General features: G+C 44.5%; 1 protein-coding gene across 2 annotated transcripts in view; it reads left to right on the top strand.

Annotated features, from left to right (window-relative positions):
- PDCD11 (programmed cell death 11) overlaps positions 1 to 15457 on the top strand; it is a 30909-nt gene that overhangs the window by 11574 nt on the left and 3878 nt on the right. The window contains exons 16-34 of one of the 2 annotated variants that reach the window (XM_068949754.1): positions 267 to 437; positions 840 to 1059; positions 3479 to 3631; positions 4707 to 4822; positions 4987 to 5504; positions 6005 to 6067; positions 6526 to 6634; positions 7189 to 7278; positions 7622 to 7724; positions 8238 to 8415; positions 9146 to 9202; positions 10019 to 10141; positions 10460 to 10582; positions 10786 to 10984; positions 11420 to 11545; positions 11931 to 12074; positions 13178 to 13428; positions 14040 to 14208; positions 14730 to 14883. In XM_068949754.1, the coding sequence (XP_068805855.1) occupies positions 267 to 437; positions 840 to 1059; positions 3479 to 3631; positions 4707 to 4822; positions 4987 to 5504; positions 6005 to 6067; positions 6526 to 6634; positions 7189 to 7278; positions 7622 to 7724; positions 8238 to 8415; positions 9146 to 9202; positions 10019 to 10141; positions 10460 to 10582; positions 10786 to 10984; positions 11420 to 11545; positions 11931 to 12074; positions 13178 to 13428; positions 14040 to 14208; positions 14730 to 14883 (3067 nt within the window). Of the gene's footprint in view, positions 1 to 266; positions 438 to 839; positions 1060 to 3478; positions 3632 to 4706; positions 4823 to 4986; positions 5505 to 6004; positions 6068 to 6525; positions 6635 to 7188; positions 7279 to 7621; positions 7725 to 8237; positions 8416 to 9145; positions 9203 to 10018; positions 10142 to 10459; positions 10583 to 10785; positions 10985 to 11419; positions 11546 to 11927; positions 12075 to 13177; positions 13429 to 14039; positions 14209 to 14729; positions 14884 to 15457 lie in introns of both variants that reach the window. The other variant, XM_068949753.1, reaches the window with a different exon arrangement.

Here is a 15457-nt window from a genome sequence, read left to right as displayed (position 1 = left end):
TTTCAGTTCTACCTTTTTGGTAATGTTAGGAAGTTTACATTTCAGCTAGTGCAAAGTATGCATCTTCAATGCTGACCAGTTTGAGATGTTGGTTGCAAAAATTTAGTGTAAAGAAATCAAGATGTTAATTAAAATTGTGTGGTTTTTGGGCTCCTGTACTTTGTTACCAGCAAAAACTGTTACAGCTCGGTGGTTAGCAACACCAAGAGATTTGCTTGGCTCCTTTCATTCCTCTTTTCCTGTTTTTTCCCTAATTGGGCGTTCAGATCTTGAGCAGGAAGTCTGCAGTGATTTCTGCTGTGCAGGAGGAGCAAGTGGTGAGAAGCTTCTCTGAAATCCAGCCTGGGATGCTTTTGACTGGTTATGTGAGGAATGTGATGCCTTTTGGAGTGTTTGTGGAGTTCCCTTTTGGCCTGACAGGATTGGCGCCCAAAGTGGTAAGTCATGCGTTCACTTGACTTCAAAAGCAGCATGTGTGTATTCAGCAGGCAAGCTTGAAACATGGCTTTAAGCAGGGCTGGAGGGAACGGAAGGGCTGTAGATCCTGCATTCACACTGCATCCCCCAGTAGATTAAAAGCAGCTGTTAGGTTTGTGTTGCAATTCTCTTCCAAAATGAGGTAAAGGACCTCATTCAGATGAGCTTAAGGTTCAGGCAGGGATTTAATGTGATTTCGTTAACTCATTTAAATTGACAGCTTTTCCTTGGTCTTGGCTATCTTTTTTTTTAATGCATTCTCATGAAGTCTAACTCTAAAACCCTTCTGAACAGCACTGCAGGCGCTTTGCAGTTTAGCAGCTGCGCTCAGTAACCTTTGCCCCGTTGTTTTGTCTGCACAGAGCATGAGTGACAAGTTTGTGACAGACACCAAGGACCACTTCGTGGTGGGACAGACTGTGATCGCAAAGGTGATGAGCATCGATGAGGAGAAGCAGCGTGTGCTCCTGAACCTGAAGGTGTCAGAGTGCAGCTCTGGCAATTCTGCTGTGGAGAGCTTTGCTCTGCTGAGCCAGTACTTCAAGGAGATGAAAGAAATCTGGAACTTGTTGAGAAGAAGAGGTAAAGATTGTACGTGTTCCCCTAAAGGGGATCAGGTCACAGAAAGTGGCTCTAGAGGAATAGTAAAACAAAATCACTTTATTTTAAACAAAAGAAAGCTCAGTTCAAGCAAAGATATGGCTTCTGAGAGAAGCATATTAGAAGAAAGATGTGTAGTGTCTGGCGCTGTGCAGCCTCTAGCACTGACAAGGAAGCTTTTTGGAATTACTGCTGGAACGAGCCAAAGCTTTTGCTGTTCTCACTGAAGTTTGCTAGGCTTTTTGCACTGATTTCAGTGGGAGAACAGGTTGAAACTTAGGGGTTAAGAATAAGAAGGTAAAGAGTGAAATGAGCTGTGAGGTCATTATGTTGAAAGAGGAAGGGAGATAGAATGAGACAAAAAAACGGATTTCTTCAAGTACCTGTATAGGTGAAAATAAGAAAGGCCAGTGTGAGATTGGGTGCTCTTTGGATCAGTGCTTGTCTCCAGCATTGGCCAGGCGTTTAATGATGCTTTCCTTTTGTACCTGCTCAGCCTCCAGCAACTTCTAGCTCAGGGACCTGCTGAGCCAGAGGTGGCAGGTTTTGTATTTAAAAGCCTTCAGTGAGTTGTTTTTGGTCTGAGTTTGTCTGCATACTTTTTGAATCGATCTAAAATTTAGGCAACCAGGACATGTTGTTGCAATAGTTTCACACTTTTAACTATGTGCCCCATGAAGAATTGCCTCTGTATGTTTATTTTCAGTCCAGCACTGGATGACTTTTGGTTTAATACTTCATGGTCTAATTTCTCTGTTCAGTAAACAGATGTTAAACTCCATAGAGCTTAAGTGTATAAGTGTATAAGGAATATGAGGTTTTGCAGCTTGGCCTGTGTAATGTGTGAATAGAGGTATGATTACCTGGATTGTTCATTTTCAATGGAAAAGTAATTTTTGGAAGCCTGGAAGAAGTCAATTTCTGTGTGCCCGAGCGAATTGCCAGAGAGCAGCAGTGGAGCAGAGCAGGCTGTCCACTGCGCAGACCTGAATGCCTCAAATGCCCGAGAAGGGGAGTGAATAGCAATACATGAGGCTCTTGTTGCATTCAGACCCAAGTATTAGAAACGGGCAATGCTAATTGCTTGATCTAGGAGAAGCAGCACTGGTGTCTGGATACTAGGGTGACAGGCACATAAAAGTCAGAGTAGATGTCACGTGACTTCTGCTCTGTAATCACAAGTGGTGCAAGGGTAGGAGATAACTGAAAGTCGCCCAAGTACATTGAAAACATGTGCAGTGCCTCTAGCAAGGCTGGGCAAGTTAACCAGCTGTGGTGGTAAAGCCCTCGTTCTTTTCAGTGACAAATTGTATATCTGTTTGAAACAAACGATGCTCTTGGAGTGTTAGAACAATAAAGTGGAAGACTTTAATTTCAGAAGAATTTCCTTTATTGCCTGTACATGCTGCCTGTAGTGTCTCTTATTGCATTTAAGCAAATAGAGCTAGCTTTGTCCATCAAAATATGAAGGAATCTTAGACAGCAAGAATGATATAATATGCCTACACTTACTTTATTTGCTGGTAACTTATTAGTGATCTGAAAGTATCATAGCTACCTTCATTTAACAGTGCTTTTTAACTTGACTCGACAGCGAAGAGCCCTGGCAAAGTTTTTTATTAGATGTTCTTGACTGCTTCTACTAGTCTAATGGTATAGAAATCCACGTTTGTGCATGCTGTAATCATCAAATTGTTTGTTATGGGATGCCTGATTTTCACAGAGGGATTTTTCAGCTGCTCTGCCTTGGCCAGGGATCTGCTTTAGGAGAACCTATATCAGTGTCTCTCCTAGCTTCAGTGCAAGGATAATTAGGCTGGCACTCAAGTGCTTGTGAGGACCTGAACCTAGTACTCATATAAGGATGAGCTTATGCAAATTATTCGCCTCCCGGTGTAACATGTTTCCTGAAGGAATCCTCCAGCAAAGTTTTTTTTTCCTCACGTGTTGTTTTACCAGTGTTAGGAATATTGGAGGTCTTGCAATTTATTTTTATCACATTCCAGCTCTGCCTTTTTGGGTTCTTTTTATATTCCGTAACTTTTTTAGTTCTTGTAATTGTGAAATGATAGGTTTGTCTCATGATTTTACTGTTAGTCCCTTTTACCTTTTCCTACGTGCGATGCCATGTGCCAGTGTTTCTATGGGACTGGAGAATGTTCTCTGCAAGTAAACAATGATCAGATCCTTAATGTTACAGAAGTGTTTCTACTTTGATTATTCTTAGAATTTACCTCCTTGCATTTTTACAGAGTCAAGAGCCTAAACAGCTGATTGTTTTCCTTTATAAAAAGGTGGACATAAGTTCATGCTCTCTTGAGGGAACGTGAAAACTGTCTTCCTTTTGCAAAGATACAGCATAGGTAAAATTAACTCCACCCTTTCTCCTCTCTTTATTTAGAGGAGTCCAGCACGGCCCGGAGCCTTTGTGAATTGGTGCCCGGGAAGGAGCTGCAGCTGGTCGTGCAGGATGTGAAGGAGGATGGCTCAGCACTGTTCAGTGGCAGCTCTGTCACAGGCTTGACTGTAACAGCCACTCGTTACCATTTGGGAGGTGAGAGTCTTTTCTTGGACTGCTTTGGTTTTCATTCTGATATTTTTCAAACCTCTATACTTAAATTAATTCTGCTGCTCATCCCCAACATGGGATGAGTCTGATCAGAGCAGGGATGGGCTTGGAGAGCAGTTTAGTTTCCTGATGTGTTGCCAGTCCGTTTGCATGATTCAGAACGTACCGCTTAAGCCTACCTGTGCCTCTGTTACGCCATCTGTAAAACAGACCTAATTCTACCTCATCTCTCAGGCATTTTTGAGGTTTAGTTAGTGCTTTGAGGTCCTCAGATGAAGCATGCTATGTATAGACAAAGTATTAGTACAAACTCCAGCTTGCCTTTTTCTTCTTCCTCTGGAAGTGTGTTTCTTGGAGCGTGCTCTGTCTGGAATTGCTGTTAATTTTTCTTTTAAATCAATGTAACTGTAAAACAGAACTGCAATTTCAGTACTTTGCAATTCAAAAAATAAAGCAGAAAAGTACTATTAAAAAGTTAAAGCAGAACCAGAAAAGTACATGAGATAGTGAATGAATCAAGCCAATGTATACTGTTAACTTCCGAAGGAGTAGTATCCCAGCACTTCTGTGTTCAGAAGAGCTTCTTTGTTTCATCAGCAATAGATGGACTGATGACCTTTTTGTACAAATGTTAGCATCATCTTATTCAAAACCTACATTACGTTACCTTAAATCTGTGTTTAGTTAGTCTCTTGTCTGCACTGTCTTAAGAGTCGTATCTCTTACAAAATCAATTTAGTCCTTCCACAAAAGTATCAGATCCTGTTTCCGAATAAAGGAAGATTCCCCCCCCCCCCCCCTTTTTTTTCTCTTGCCATTAATGTCGGAGGAATCTGTCCTTCCGTCGGAGACTTGTTATACTAGTTGCAACTATATTATCATTACGGATTTCCCCAAGCCAGCAGCTTTATTTAATCGCTAGAGCAGTCGTCTTAGCACTGCAGCCTTTAGGAATTCAACTGAACCACAGGCAGCTTTTCCAGTCTGTCACGTGCCACTGGCTCAGTTAGTTGAAATTCTTCATTCTGTCAGGAGATAATCTCTCTGTTTTCATTTGTAGACAAAAGTATTGTTCCTGGTGAGAAAGCAAAAGGATTGGTTCTTCACGTGGATGCTCTCACATCCACGGTATATGTTTCCCTTCGAGAAGAGCTGTTAAAACAAAGAGCCAAGCAAGTACGTGTTCAATTTTTAAGCTTGTGTGCTTCTGTCCTTCTACCAAACTCTAGCTGGTTAATTAATTTTGAGGGGGGGCTGTTTAATCCCTCAGAGCTGCGGGAAGCAGAGTGAAGGGAATCAGAATCTCAGCGGGGAAAGTCATTATCTCTGTTTCTGTCTAGCGGCTCATGGAGAACTCCCAGCACGCTGCCATTGTGCAGCACATAGCAGAAGAGTTTGCTGTCGTCTCTTTGGAAACAGGCCAGCTGGCTGCTATCCCCATAGCCTCTCACTTCAATGACACCTTCCGTTTTGACTCAGAAAAACTGAAGGTGGGACAGACAGTCTCTGTGACCTTAAAAACAGTGAAGGGGAATGACCACGGAGTCTTGTTAGCAGTACAAGACCCAGCAAAGAAGAATGTTTTTGTAAGGGTCCGGAAGGAGTCTGAGACAGCATTAGAAGAGACGCTTACTGCTGTGAAACACTCGCTTTCTCTGGGGGATATTGTTACTGGTACTGTTAAGTCCGTCAAACCTACCCATGTCACAGTCGCTATTGATGACAAGCTGACTGGTTCAATCCATGCGTCCCGGATCCTGGATGAAGTCCCTATAGACTCTTTTCCAACATACACGCTGAAAGCTGGACAGAAGGTGACTGCCCGGGTCATTGGAGGCAGAGATGTGAACACTCACAGGTAGGAAAACATGCACCTAATACCACTTCTTGGAGAGCACCAGGGACGGGACCCTTACTTAATTCAGATCATCTAGACTGTTCCCTCTGTCATCAGAAAAGCTACCCGTGCTGGAGTTCCTGAGGGAATCCGTTACCACATTCCATCCTGGATTAAGGTTTTGATGAATTGATTCTTTTTACCTGTGTTTCTGGATCTGTCTTGGGTATAAATTGCAAGAAAAAAAGATGTCTAAACTCTTATTAAGGCCCAAGGGGAGCCTTAAATGTAATGTCTCTGCAAATCTGCAAGCAGGTTTGTCTCCAGGGGCTAGATTTGGGAAAGAACTTGCGGGTACCTAAGTTGCCACCAAAGTAGTACTGGGAAGAGCTGGAACTGGAAGGCTTTGGTAGTTTTGGAAGAGGGCTTAACACCTGTTTTTTGCCCATGCAGAGGGAATAGAGGTGACTGGGGCCTGAGGAGGTCATGAGAAATTGTTTGATCCTTTTCCTGTTTTTCAGGTACCTACCCATCACCCATCCACACTTCACGCGGTCCGTCCCGGAGCTCAGCATTCGACCAAGGTAAGTATTGGATTCTGTGCTCTCTGCAGACGATTCACAGACCTTGTATCCATGTGGCTTCCCTCCCTTGTTCCTCTCGTTTGTGAAGGAGCTGGACATGAACAAGGAGTTCTTTGTGAATGCAGCGGGGCAAGGCCTATTACTCCCACTCTCACCCCATCTCAGAGCTGGGAGCTGTGTTAAAGCTTCTGGTGCTCTTCTAGTGCATAATTTCCTTTGAATGTCCTTTGGCGTCAGGTGTTGCCAGCCTAGACTCTTACGTTCCTTCATATTGGAAGGATACGCTCTCGAGCGCTGGGAAGAACTAATTTCCTGCAGAAGGATGCAGCAAGGGAGAGGATGGGGCTGCATGTTACAGTAATTTTGGCTCACCATAGTCTCTTGGATTTCTAACTCTTATTTTCATCACTAGGCTCAAAACTATGTAACTGATGTCCTTTCTGTTTGTGTGCAAACAGTGAAATTGAAGGGAAAGTCACAACAATGCTGAACCTTAAAGGAGAGAGTGCCCTCAAGAAGCTTGGACTATACAAAGTTGGGCAGACAGTGACCTGTTTTGTTAAGAAGGTAAGGTCAGAGGCTTCTCAAGAGATGTGCTGGGGAAGCAGCAAGTAGGGTGACCTCAGGGGGGTCTGACCTCAAACCGGTAGACTGACGCTACTATGTTCCTCATTAGTCGTGAGAGTGGCCCATGCAAAGTGCTGTGTCTTATGGGGGCCAGCAGGAGAAAGAAACAGCATTTTCTGTACCTGCGAGGGTAGAACTAACGGATTCTCGCTGACTGATCCAACTGCTGTTTGTTGCCAGCTCATGTTTTCCATCCTGTACTCTGGCAAAAAGACCTTTGAGAAACTGCCTATGCCACCTACACAAAATACACACGCTGCTGAACCCCTCTGCACAGTTAGATGTGAATCACAGCAGAAGTCAAATCACCATTTTTGCATGGTGCAAGAGCCCAGGCCAGAGTGATCTTTTCTGGCTTTAAAAATCAAGGAATCCACTGGTGAAGGGTGGTGGTGTTGGTGGTTTTTTTTTTTTTGTTTTGTTTTTTTTTGTTTTTTTTAACCTCACCCCCAAGGTCTCATGCTCTCTTTTCTGGCTGTTTGTTATCTTTTCAGTATAACACCCTCAAAAATTGGCTGGAGGTAGAAGTCACCCCTGACATTCGAGGAAGGGTTCCTCATCTACTGCTGTCTCTCAACACCAAGGTAAGAGGCTGTTACGGATAAGCTACACAAAAAATTTTCTATGCCCAAAGCTGCAAGTAACAGCCCCAGACACTTTTCAGTCATCCATGTGAATTCACGTGGATGTCCATTGCTCTACCCGTTAGGCATCACTGCCTCTCACTGTCAAGCAAGTACTGTGTCTGTTGTTAGTTTAGTCCAGGGTAACAGAGCCCTTGAAGCAACACTGAGCTCCTCGTCAAATCTATGCATCAAAGTTGCATTTTGAAAGTGTAAAGCTCCTTCATAGGAGAGTACAGCAGTCAGAGCTGGAATTGCAGAGGTCCTTTTCTGGTAGTAAGTGGAAGTCTGTCTTTCCTTTCAGGTTTTAAAGCATCCAGAAAAGAGCTTCAAAAATGGCCAGGCATTATCTGCTACAGTGACCGGAACAGATGTCACCGAAACCAACCTCTGCTTGTCGCTCACAGGTATAGTGGAGCCTTAACAGCAGGACCCCACTGCCTATGATGCTCTTCTCAAAGGTGGGCTTGTACTCATCCCCCAGGTGAAGATGTTATGCTCCAGAGTCAAACTGCACCTCTCTGTAGGGAAGAATTAACACCTGGGTCCCTGACCCAGATGAGGTAGCAGCATGCAAGGTGAGAAAGGATCAGACCTTTAGTCTATAGAATCACTCTCAGATGAGTCTCAGACTGAAGCCCTTCTCTGACCTCTTAGGAAAATGTTTCCTTCTGATCTCAGACGTGAGATAGCAGAGAAACCATTTTTCACTTTTTCTGGGCCCTGGGAGTACGTCTGCAGTATCAAGGCAAACGTGTTACTGTAAACTGACAGTGCGCGGACTGCACCTCACCAAAAGTTGATGGGTTTGATACGAGACTAGGGAACCAAGACCAGCCTTGTTAACTCCTTAGCCACGTTATCTTGGTTGTACACATTTGGAGTATTATGAAACACCCTCCTACCTTTGCTCTTCCCAGGAATCCAGTCATTGGAGCAGGGCATCATCACTGTAGGCATGGTAGCAAAGGTGACTCCACATGTTGGCTTGACCATCACACTGCCTGGTGGGAAGACCGGTAAAGTCAGTATCTTTCACCTGAGTGATACATACACAGAGAAGCCTCTGGGTGACTTCAGAATTGGCAAGATTGTCAGGTCAGTAATTCTTTTTTTTTCTTGTTCCTTCAGATTGGGAGGTTTAGAAATAGGCAGGCTTTTCTCTGCTGTAAGATGGCAACAGACACATACGGGGCAGTCTTTAGCAAAGAAGAGATGCTGGCTTCTTGCGTCAGGCGTATTTCAATCTCAGCTTTTTTAACTGTACTTTAGAAGAGGCTGAGGCTTATAACCACTAATGCTAGGCCTTTGTAGAAGCGTATGCCATGTATCAAGATGCCCCTCTTTAGCTGCCTTTTTGGACTCTGTTTTGGGAGAAGATACTCTCATCGCTAAGTTACTGAACAGGATTGAGGGAGCTCAGTTATCCCAGCTTTGCCATGGTTCTGAAGGCCATTTGGCAAATGAGGTGTCTTTACACCACATCTGTAACGTACGAGTAATTGTGTTTCCCTGCTACATGGGCTTGTTGGGAATGCTGGTGGTTGCAACGAGCCAAGTGATTCAGCTATAATGATCTTGAAGTTCTTTGTACCAGTGATAGAGACAGAATAAAGCAAGTAGCTTTGTTTCAAAAAGCCCTTGGGCCGGTTTCATGAACCTTTCTGTCGTGCTGATTTGTGTTAGGCACTAAGTGGTCCAAGAGACAGAGCAGTTTCTCTCCTCCAGAGCTTCATTCTGCTAGTGAAAATATTGTCTATTTTCTGCCTATAGCTTTTTTTAAAATCAGGTAAAGCTTTCTGTTCTCTTCCCTTACTCTGCCATGCAGGTGTTACATCCTTTGCAATGAGAATGGCAAAATCCAGTTATCTCTCCGGCAGTCCCGGTAGGTGTCTTCCTTCCAGACTGTGAATCTCGGGACAACCAGTAATAAAAAGCAGTGAAAATCTAGTAGTGAACAGCTGGTCTGCCCTGAAACCCTGTTGGTTTGGGCAGATCAATGCAAAGCTTTCAAAGGACACAGACTAGATTTTGCAAGGCATGAAATTTGTTCCTACTGCATAAAGGTTTTCTTGTGTACCCCAAACATGGGCTATCTGGCATTTAGTGTAGAGCTGAAGAAGTGGGTGCAGATTTCATCACTTTTATCGTCATTCTAGACCTGGCTTAACTTTTTAATTTGGGAATAAAGAAGAAGTTCTTCCATTGCATCTGCAGTATAAGCAAGTTCCTTTTAATGTTCATTCTGCATTTCTAACAATTTGGAGTGAAGAGTGGACTTAGTCTTAAACGTCTGTTAAAACCAAGCCTCTTGCTTTGTCTTCGCTGTGTAACGCACCTTTATAAATTCTGTGGAAAGAGATATATTAGAAATAAGCAGAAAGAAGCAGGCCAGTGTTTCTCCATTTCAGACAGCATTTCATTCCCCTCTCACTTTCTCAGTGTCAAAGGAAACCAGACCGATCTGTTTTGTTTGTGGCAGCATGTGTGTTCTTTAAAGCTGTGTACATATGTATGGCTGGGCAAAGATGCAGATAGTCTTTTAGTACGGCTGAATAAAGTGAAGGGTGTCTCTGATGCAGGATGTTTTCCAGAAAGTGCTAGCTGATTTCTTTTTTGGTATCCAGAGCAGAATATGGATTATTCCGATGAATGATTTTTTTTTTTTTTTTTTTTTTACCTTCTTCCTCTTTTCTTTTAGGCTAAATCCGAAGAGCAGCAACAAAGTGGAAGATGCTGAAATAACATGCATTAAGGATGTTAAAAAAGGCCAACTAGTGAGGGGCTATGTCAAATCAGTTACTCCATCAGGTGTATTCTTTGGGTGAGTAGCTGAAGACTAGAAGGCTGCACTGGGATACGATGAGTCTTGGTGAACTGTCTTATTTTGGATTTGTGACTCTGGAATTCTATTTGGGGAAGTCTCTACTGGTATAACGTGATGTTGCAGAATGAATTTCCTCCTGGAAGTCAAAATTTAATTGCTAGCTTTCTTAAGCTTGTGAAATTTAAGAAATGATTATGTCACACTCTGTAGAATTTGTTGTGCCACAGAGAAAAGAAGTGCGTTTGTTCTGATTGTTTTTTATTTTGCTTTGTTTTGCCACGGATAGCTTACTTTTCTTTTTCCTCCTCTTCTCAGGCTGTCCACTTCTCTACTGGGTCGAATCCTGTTCCAGAACGTTTCCCCTTACTTTGTACAGAAACACTCCTTATATGAGAGATACCTACCTGAAGGAAAGCTGCTTACTGCCAAGGTTCTTGGGTAGGTCCCAAGTTCTTGAAAAGGGGCCATGAATTAGCAGAAAGGTGAGAGGGGAAGGGGTGGAAAGAGGGAGAGTAAAAGGTAGGAAGATTTTTGGAACAAGTTCAGGTGCTTGCAGCCATTGTAAATGTTGTTTTATTCATATATATATATATTTTATAATCTCCTCTTCTCTATTCCTTGCTCCTGGCAATGCACTACAGTGTAAATAGAGAAGAAAACCATGTAGAGCTTTCTCTCCTGCCTGAGGACACTGGGATGCCATGCATCTTGCCTGAATCCCTAGGCCTACCACGCTATGATGCAGAGGAAGAGAGAAGAGAGGGAGAAGACAAGGAGAAGAGAGAAGAGTTCAAGAAGCTGAAGGCAAAACGGAGAAGAGGGAACTCTGAAAGTGAGCAGGTATGGATATGATTGTACAGGACTTGCGCAGGGATTGGCTGGCCCAGACACCACAAGGGACTGGGAAGATCCACTGGCATCAGTCTGGGAAAGAAGTGAGGAATTATGCAGAGTGGGGGGGTGGGGAGGGAAGGGGAGAATTAAGCCATATTGGAGATGAGCAAAGATTAAAAACTGCTCCATTTGAGTAAAAGTTAACTGAATTAACAGCCCAGTTGTGTTGCCCAAGTGGCTCATCCTGTTGGTCTTGACAGTGTGTTGGTGAGCATAGCTCGTCCTCTGTTGTTCCCATTACGTGGGAGAAGAGTGCAGGATGCTGTGCTGGGGTGCTTCTCTCTCTCTGCAGTCAGGATTGTTACTTTGCAGTTAGAATTGTTGGTAAGATTCATCCCAGTGGTTCCCTTCCACCATGCGCTTGTTTCCCCTTTATTGCAGGAGGCAAAGCCAAAGAAAAGGAAGATCTGCCCAGCAGATGAAAATGACAGTGGAGTTGAGGTATTTTGCCGGGAGGAGGAGGAGGATGACCAGGGAGAGGAGGATACAGCTAAAAAGAAATCTAAGGTGAGAAGTTTGGTGGAGAACATGCGCATGGGGGTGGAGGAGAATATGTTCCTATTTAGTCAGGAGTACCGAGGTTGCTGATCATGGACAAATGGTATAAGAAATAACTTTCCAGCCCTATTGAGATATATCAATTTTGACTTGGATGACAAAATTGGAGCAACGCAGACTGGTCTTCATGTCAGCTATGAGTGACATGAGAAGCATTGGCTTTAAAGTGCAGGAAGGTTGACCTGAGTTAGATGTTTTGGCTGGTGGGCTGTTTGCAAGCATAAGTCAATAGTATGAGCCAGAGAGAAGCCACAAGGAGGCAGCAGCTGTGTCCAGTCTCAGTGCAAAACTTTCCGATTAAAACCTGTGGCATCCCCTGTCTTTCCTCAAGCAGCTAAAGAAACGCAGTGAGGCTCCCAGGCTGCAGGTTTCCACTGGTTTTACCTGGGATGAGGACATGAACGCAGTGGATGTACCGGTGCTGAGTCGGAAGGAGAGTTCAGAGAGCGAAGAGGAGGAGGAGGATCTGCAGTCGAAGGTACTATGTACTAGCGCTGCCTGCATAGGAGACACCACATGGGGGCTCTAATGTGTTGTCTTGATACTTGCACTCGTGTCTGTGTGGCAACATTTGCCACATATCAAAGCCTTTTAACCCAAGGGACCATCTTTGCCAGCTAATATAGGTTTTTTCCTTCAACTATTTTGAGTAGTAGGGTTATCAGCAGGTATCTCTGAAGCAGGGGAGAGAAGGCCCCCATTCTAGCTTGGCTGCAGGAAGAATGGGGCTTCTCATGTTGGCATCAAAAAAAAAATCATTATTTAGGATGAAACAATTTTTTTTTTCAATGAAACTAAAATTTTCTATTTGATTTCAGGCCTATTTTGGCTGCTGAATGCTTTTGTTAATTTAAAGGAAACCCTGGAGATGAAAAGCCTGTTCACAGAAAAGCCCCTTTATTTAGAAAAATACCAAAATGAAATAATTCTTTTATGCTGAGATTTTTAGAGAAGTTTTCCAGTGTGAGCAATCCAGCAAAATTGGAAGCAAGCTCATGAAACACTTGGATATATGTTCTTTGGTCTTTCCCCTGCCCCCATAACTCACCTCTGTAAAGGGGGCCTTGGATGGTCTGGATGCCAATATGTAGCTCCCTGGTGCAGAGAACGATACCACCCTGTATTCCAATTCCGTCCTGAGTCACCCAGGTGATCCAGCAACGTGCCTAGTCTAGCAGCACTTCTCCCCATGTATCCTGAATTTTTTTTTTAATGGAGTGGGTGGTGGTGATGAGCACTGGCTTGCAAGGTAGTGAGCAAGGAATGAGAGTGAGGAGTGAAACGTGAATGTGCAGTTGGGGTGCAGGACTAGCAAAGTATTTTGGTCCGTCAAAGTATTTCATTACAGGAAACCAGATTTCATGCAACTCTGCTCTTAGAAGTGTGAACTCTGGTGAGGAGGGGGGGGGTGGAGGCAGGCTGGGGGTTTGTTTTCCTCCTCCTTACAGTAATTGGCCCTGTTTTGTCTTATGGAAACTGCCCCGCTGTGGACATACTGGGATCTGGCTCTGCTACAGCTGGGCCTGTCTATTTGCACGTGAAGTACCTTCTTTTCAGCAGTCGTCCTCTTTGTTCTTTCAGCCAAAGAAACAAACAAAGAAGGAAAAGGAGCTGGAGAAGGAGAAGATGGAGAAGGAGCTCTGCAAAATAGAGGCTGCCCTGATGGACCCCAGTCGACAGCCCCAGACAGCAGATGATTTTGACCGCCTTGTGCTGAGCAGTCCCAACAGCTCCATCCTCTGGCTGCAGTACATGGCCTTCCACCTCCAGGCCACTGAGATTGAGAAGGCCAGAGCTGTGGCAGAGAGAGCGCTTAAAACCATCTCCTTCAGGTAATTATGGGATTTTACTTTTTCCTTGTCCCAAATAGTAAGTGATGCTGGGGGGGTTGTGATGGGAAAGGAGCATTGGGAGTGTATGCATCAGTGTGTGCGTGTGTAGACCAGGAAGGACTGTTTCAGTGAGCGCAAAGGGACTACATGGCTGCTGTTGCCCCCGGCCTTGTGAAGGTCTAACCTGAGTCACCACACCAGGCCTGCTGCCACCTGTGAGCGCACTGACTCCCCAGGGTATCGCTGAGCACACAGTCATACCTCTGAGCAGTCAGAAGGGTTTGAAGGGCATAGTGCTGTCAGTGATGTCCTGCTTAGATCAAAACAAAGTGTGAAACTACTGTGGCCCTTTCCATAGGGCCTTGGGTATTGAAGCATCTCCACAGCGTGATTAAATGTGTTGTGTTTTCTTGAATCATCCCTGTGGTTTTAAATTACAAGCAATAGTGATTAAAACTTGTGATGTGAAACAGCTGTTGTGCTTTATCGGAGGAGTGGTGCTTCGGTGAAGGGGTATGTCCCGTCAGTGAGTTATTTGTAGGGTGGTGTGCAAAAACCTGATGAAGGCTGCTGGTAAAAGGCTAAATGTTCTTGTTTGCATCTACTTTAAGGGAAGAGCAGGAGAAACTAAATGTCTGGGTAGCTCTGCTGAATCTGGAGAACATGTATGGCACTGAGGAAACACTGATGAAGGTCTTTGAGAGAGCTGTTCAATACAATGAGCCTCTGAAAGTCTTCCAGCATCTGTGTGACATCTATGCCAATTCTGAGAAGTACAAGGTGAGGTATCCCCTGGTCTTGTGTTTCAAGGGGCATGGACTTGAATGCTCTGGGACAGGCCTAAAGGACGTTGGGGAAAGCGGGGGGAAGAGGACTCATTTTCTGCCTGGGTCCGTTTGTGCTCCCCCATGCCGTGGCTTGTTACGCTAGTTACGCTCTTGGAGAATCTCTCTGTAACGTGTATGATTCCTTTTGTATGTTTGCTCTTGAAAAGATTTGGAATGAAGAGCCCTGATTAGAGGGTAGGTATAGTGCAGGCAGGTCCCAGGCAAGTATCCCATCCAGTCATGCCAGTAAGCCACCAATCCTGGCTTTGTAAGCTGCCAGCTGTCAGACATTAGATCTAACCTATCCCTAACTGGGACTAAGAGTTATGTTGGGCAGCAGGCAAGGAATTGCTGATACTTTTTTCTCTCACAAACGTTTGAGGATATTTAGGCGAGACAAAGGATGTCTTAGAGCTACAAGGCTTTGTCATGAATGTGTGTGATCTAATCCGGCCTCCTTCTCTGCCATTCCAGCAAGCCGAAGAGCTGTACCACACAATGCTGAAGCGTTTCCGTCAGGAGAAATCTGTGTGGCTGAAGTATGCCTCCTTCCTCCTGAAACAAGGCCAAACTGAGGCTACACACAGACTTCTGGAGCGTGCTCTCAAGGCTTTGCCCGCTAAAGAACGTAAGCACGCTCCTCCTCATCCGTCATGCAGTCTATCTGTTGACAGGTCTGGTAAATTGGCTGCTCTCTGATATCTCTGTCTTTCTGTGACAGCGTTTGTAGGAAAGGAAAACTGCAACCAGCTGAACCTACTGCCCTTGTCTGTAAGGGGAGGGGAAATTTCAGCCTGGTATCAATGCTAAACTCTCCTGCAATAAAATTTGCTGTGACGGGCAAAAGCAAAGCGCCCAAAGTGAGGATGATTGGGTCTTCAGGCCCTCTATAAAAGTTCAGTTGTTCTGGTTCCAGGTTTGTGGGGCTGGGTCTGGTCCCTTCAAGGTGCCGTTTGATTGTAAGAATAAACTTCTTCTCTCTCCTGCAGAGAGCTGAGGTGGGAAGTGAACCATGACACCTACCCCACCTCCCCACCCCCCAATCCCACTTTGGTCCGAAACCTCTTAACAGTTAGCAGGGTCTTTTGTCTTTTGTCTCTGGGTAGAGATGGTGCTCTTCCTGTGCCTGCCTCTGTTCTGTGTAATTGCTGCTCACCTGTATTTTTTCATAGGGAAGAGTGCTGCTATGATACCTTAATGTG

Source organism: Struthio camelus, chromosome 7 (genome assembly GCF_040807025.1).
Source record: "Struthio camelus isolate bStrCam1 chromosome 7, bStrCam1.hap1, whole genome shotgun sequence".
Classification (NCBI taxonomy): Eukaryota; Metazoa; Chordata; class Aves; order Struthioniformes; family Struthionidae; genus Struthio; species Struthio camelus.
Note: the sequence above shows the minus strand (reverse complement) of the source record. Positions and strands in the feature narration are given on the sequence as shown.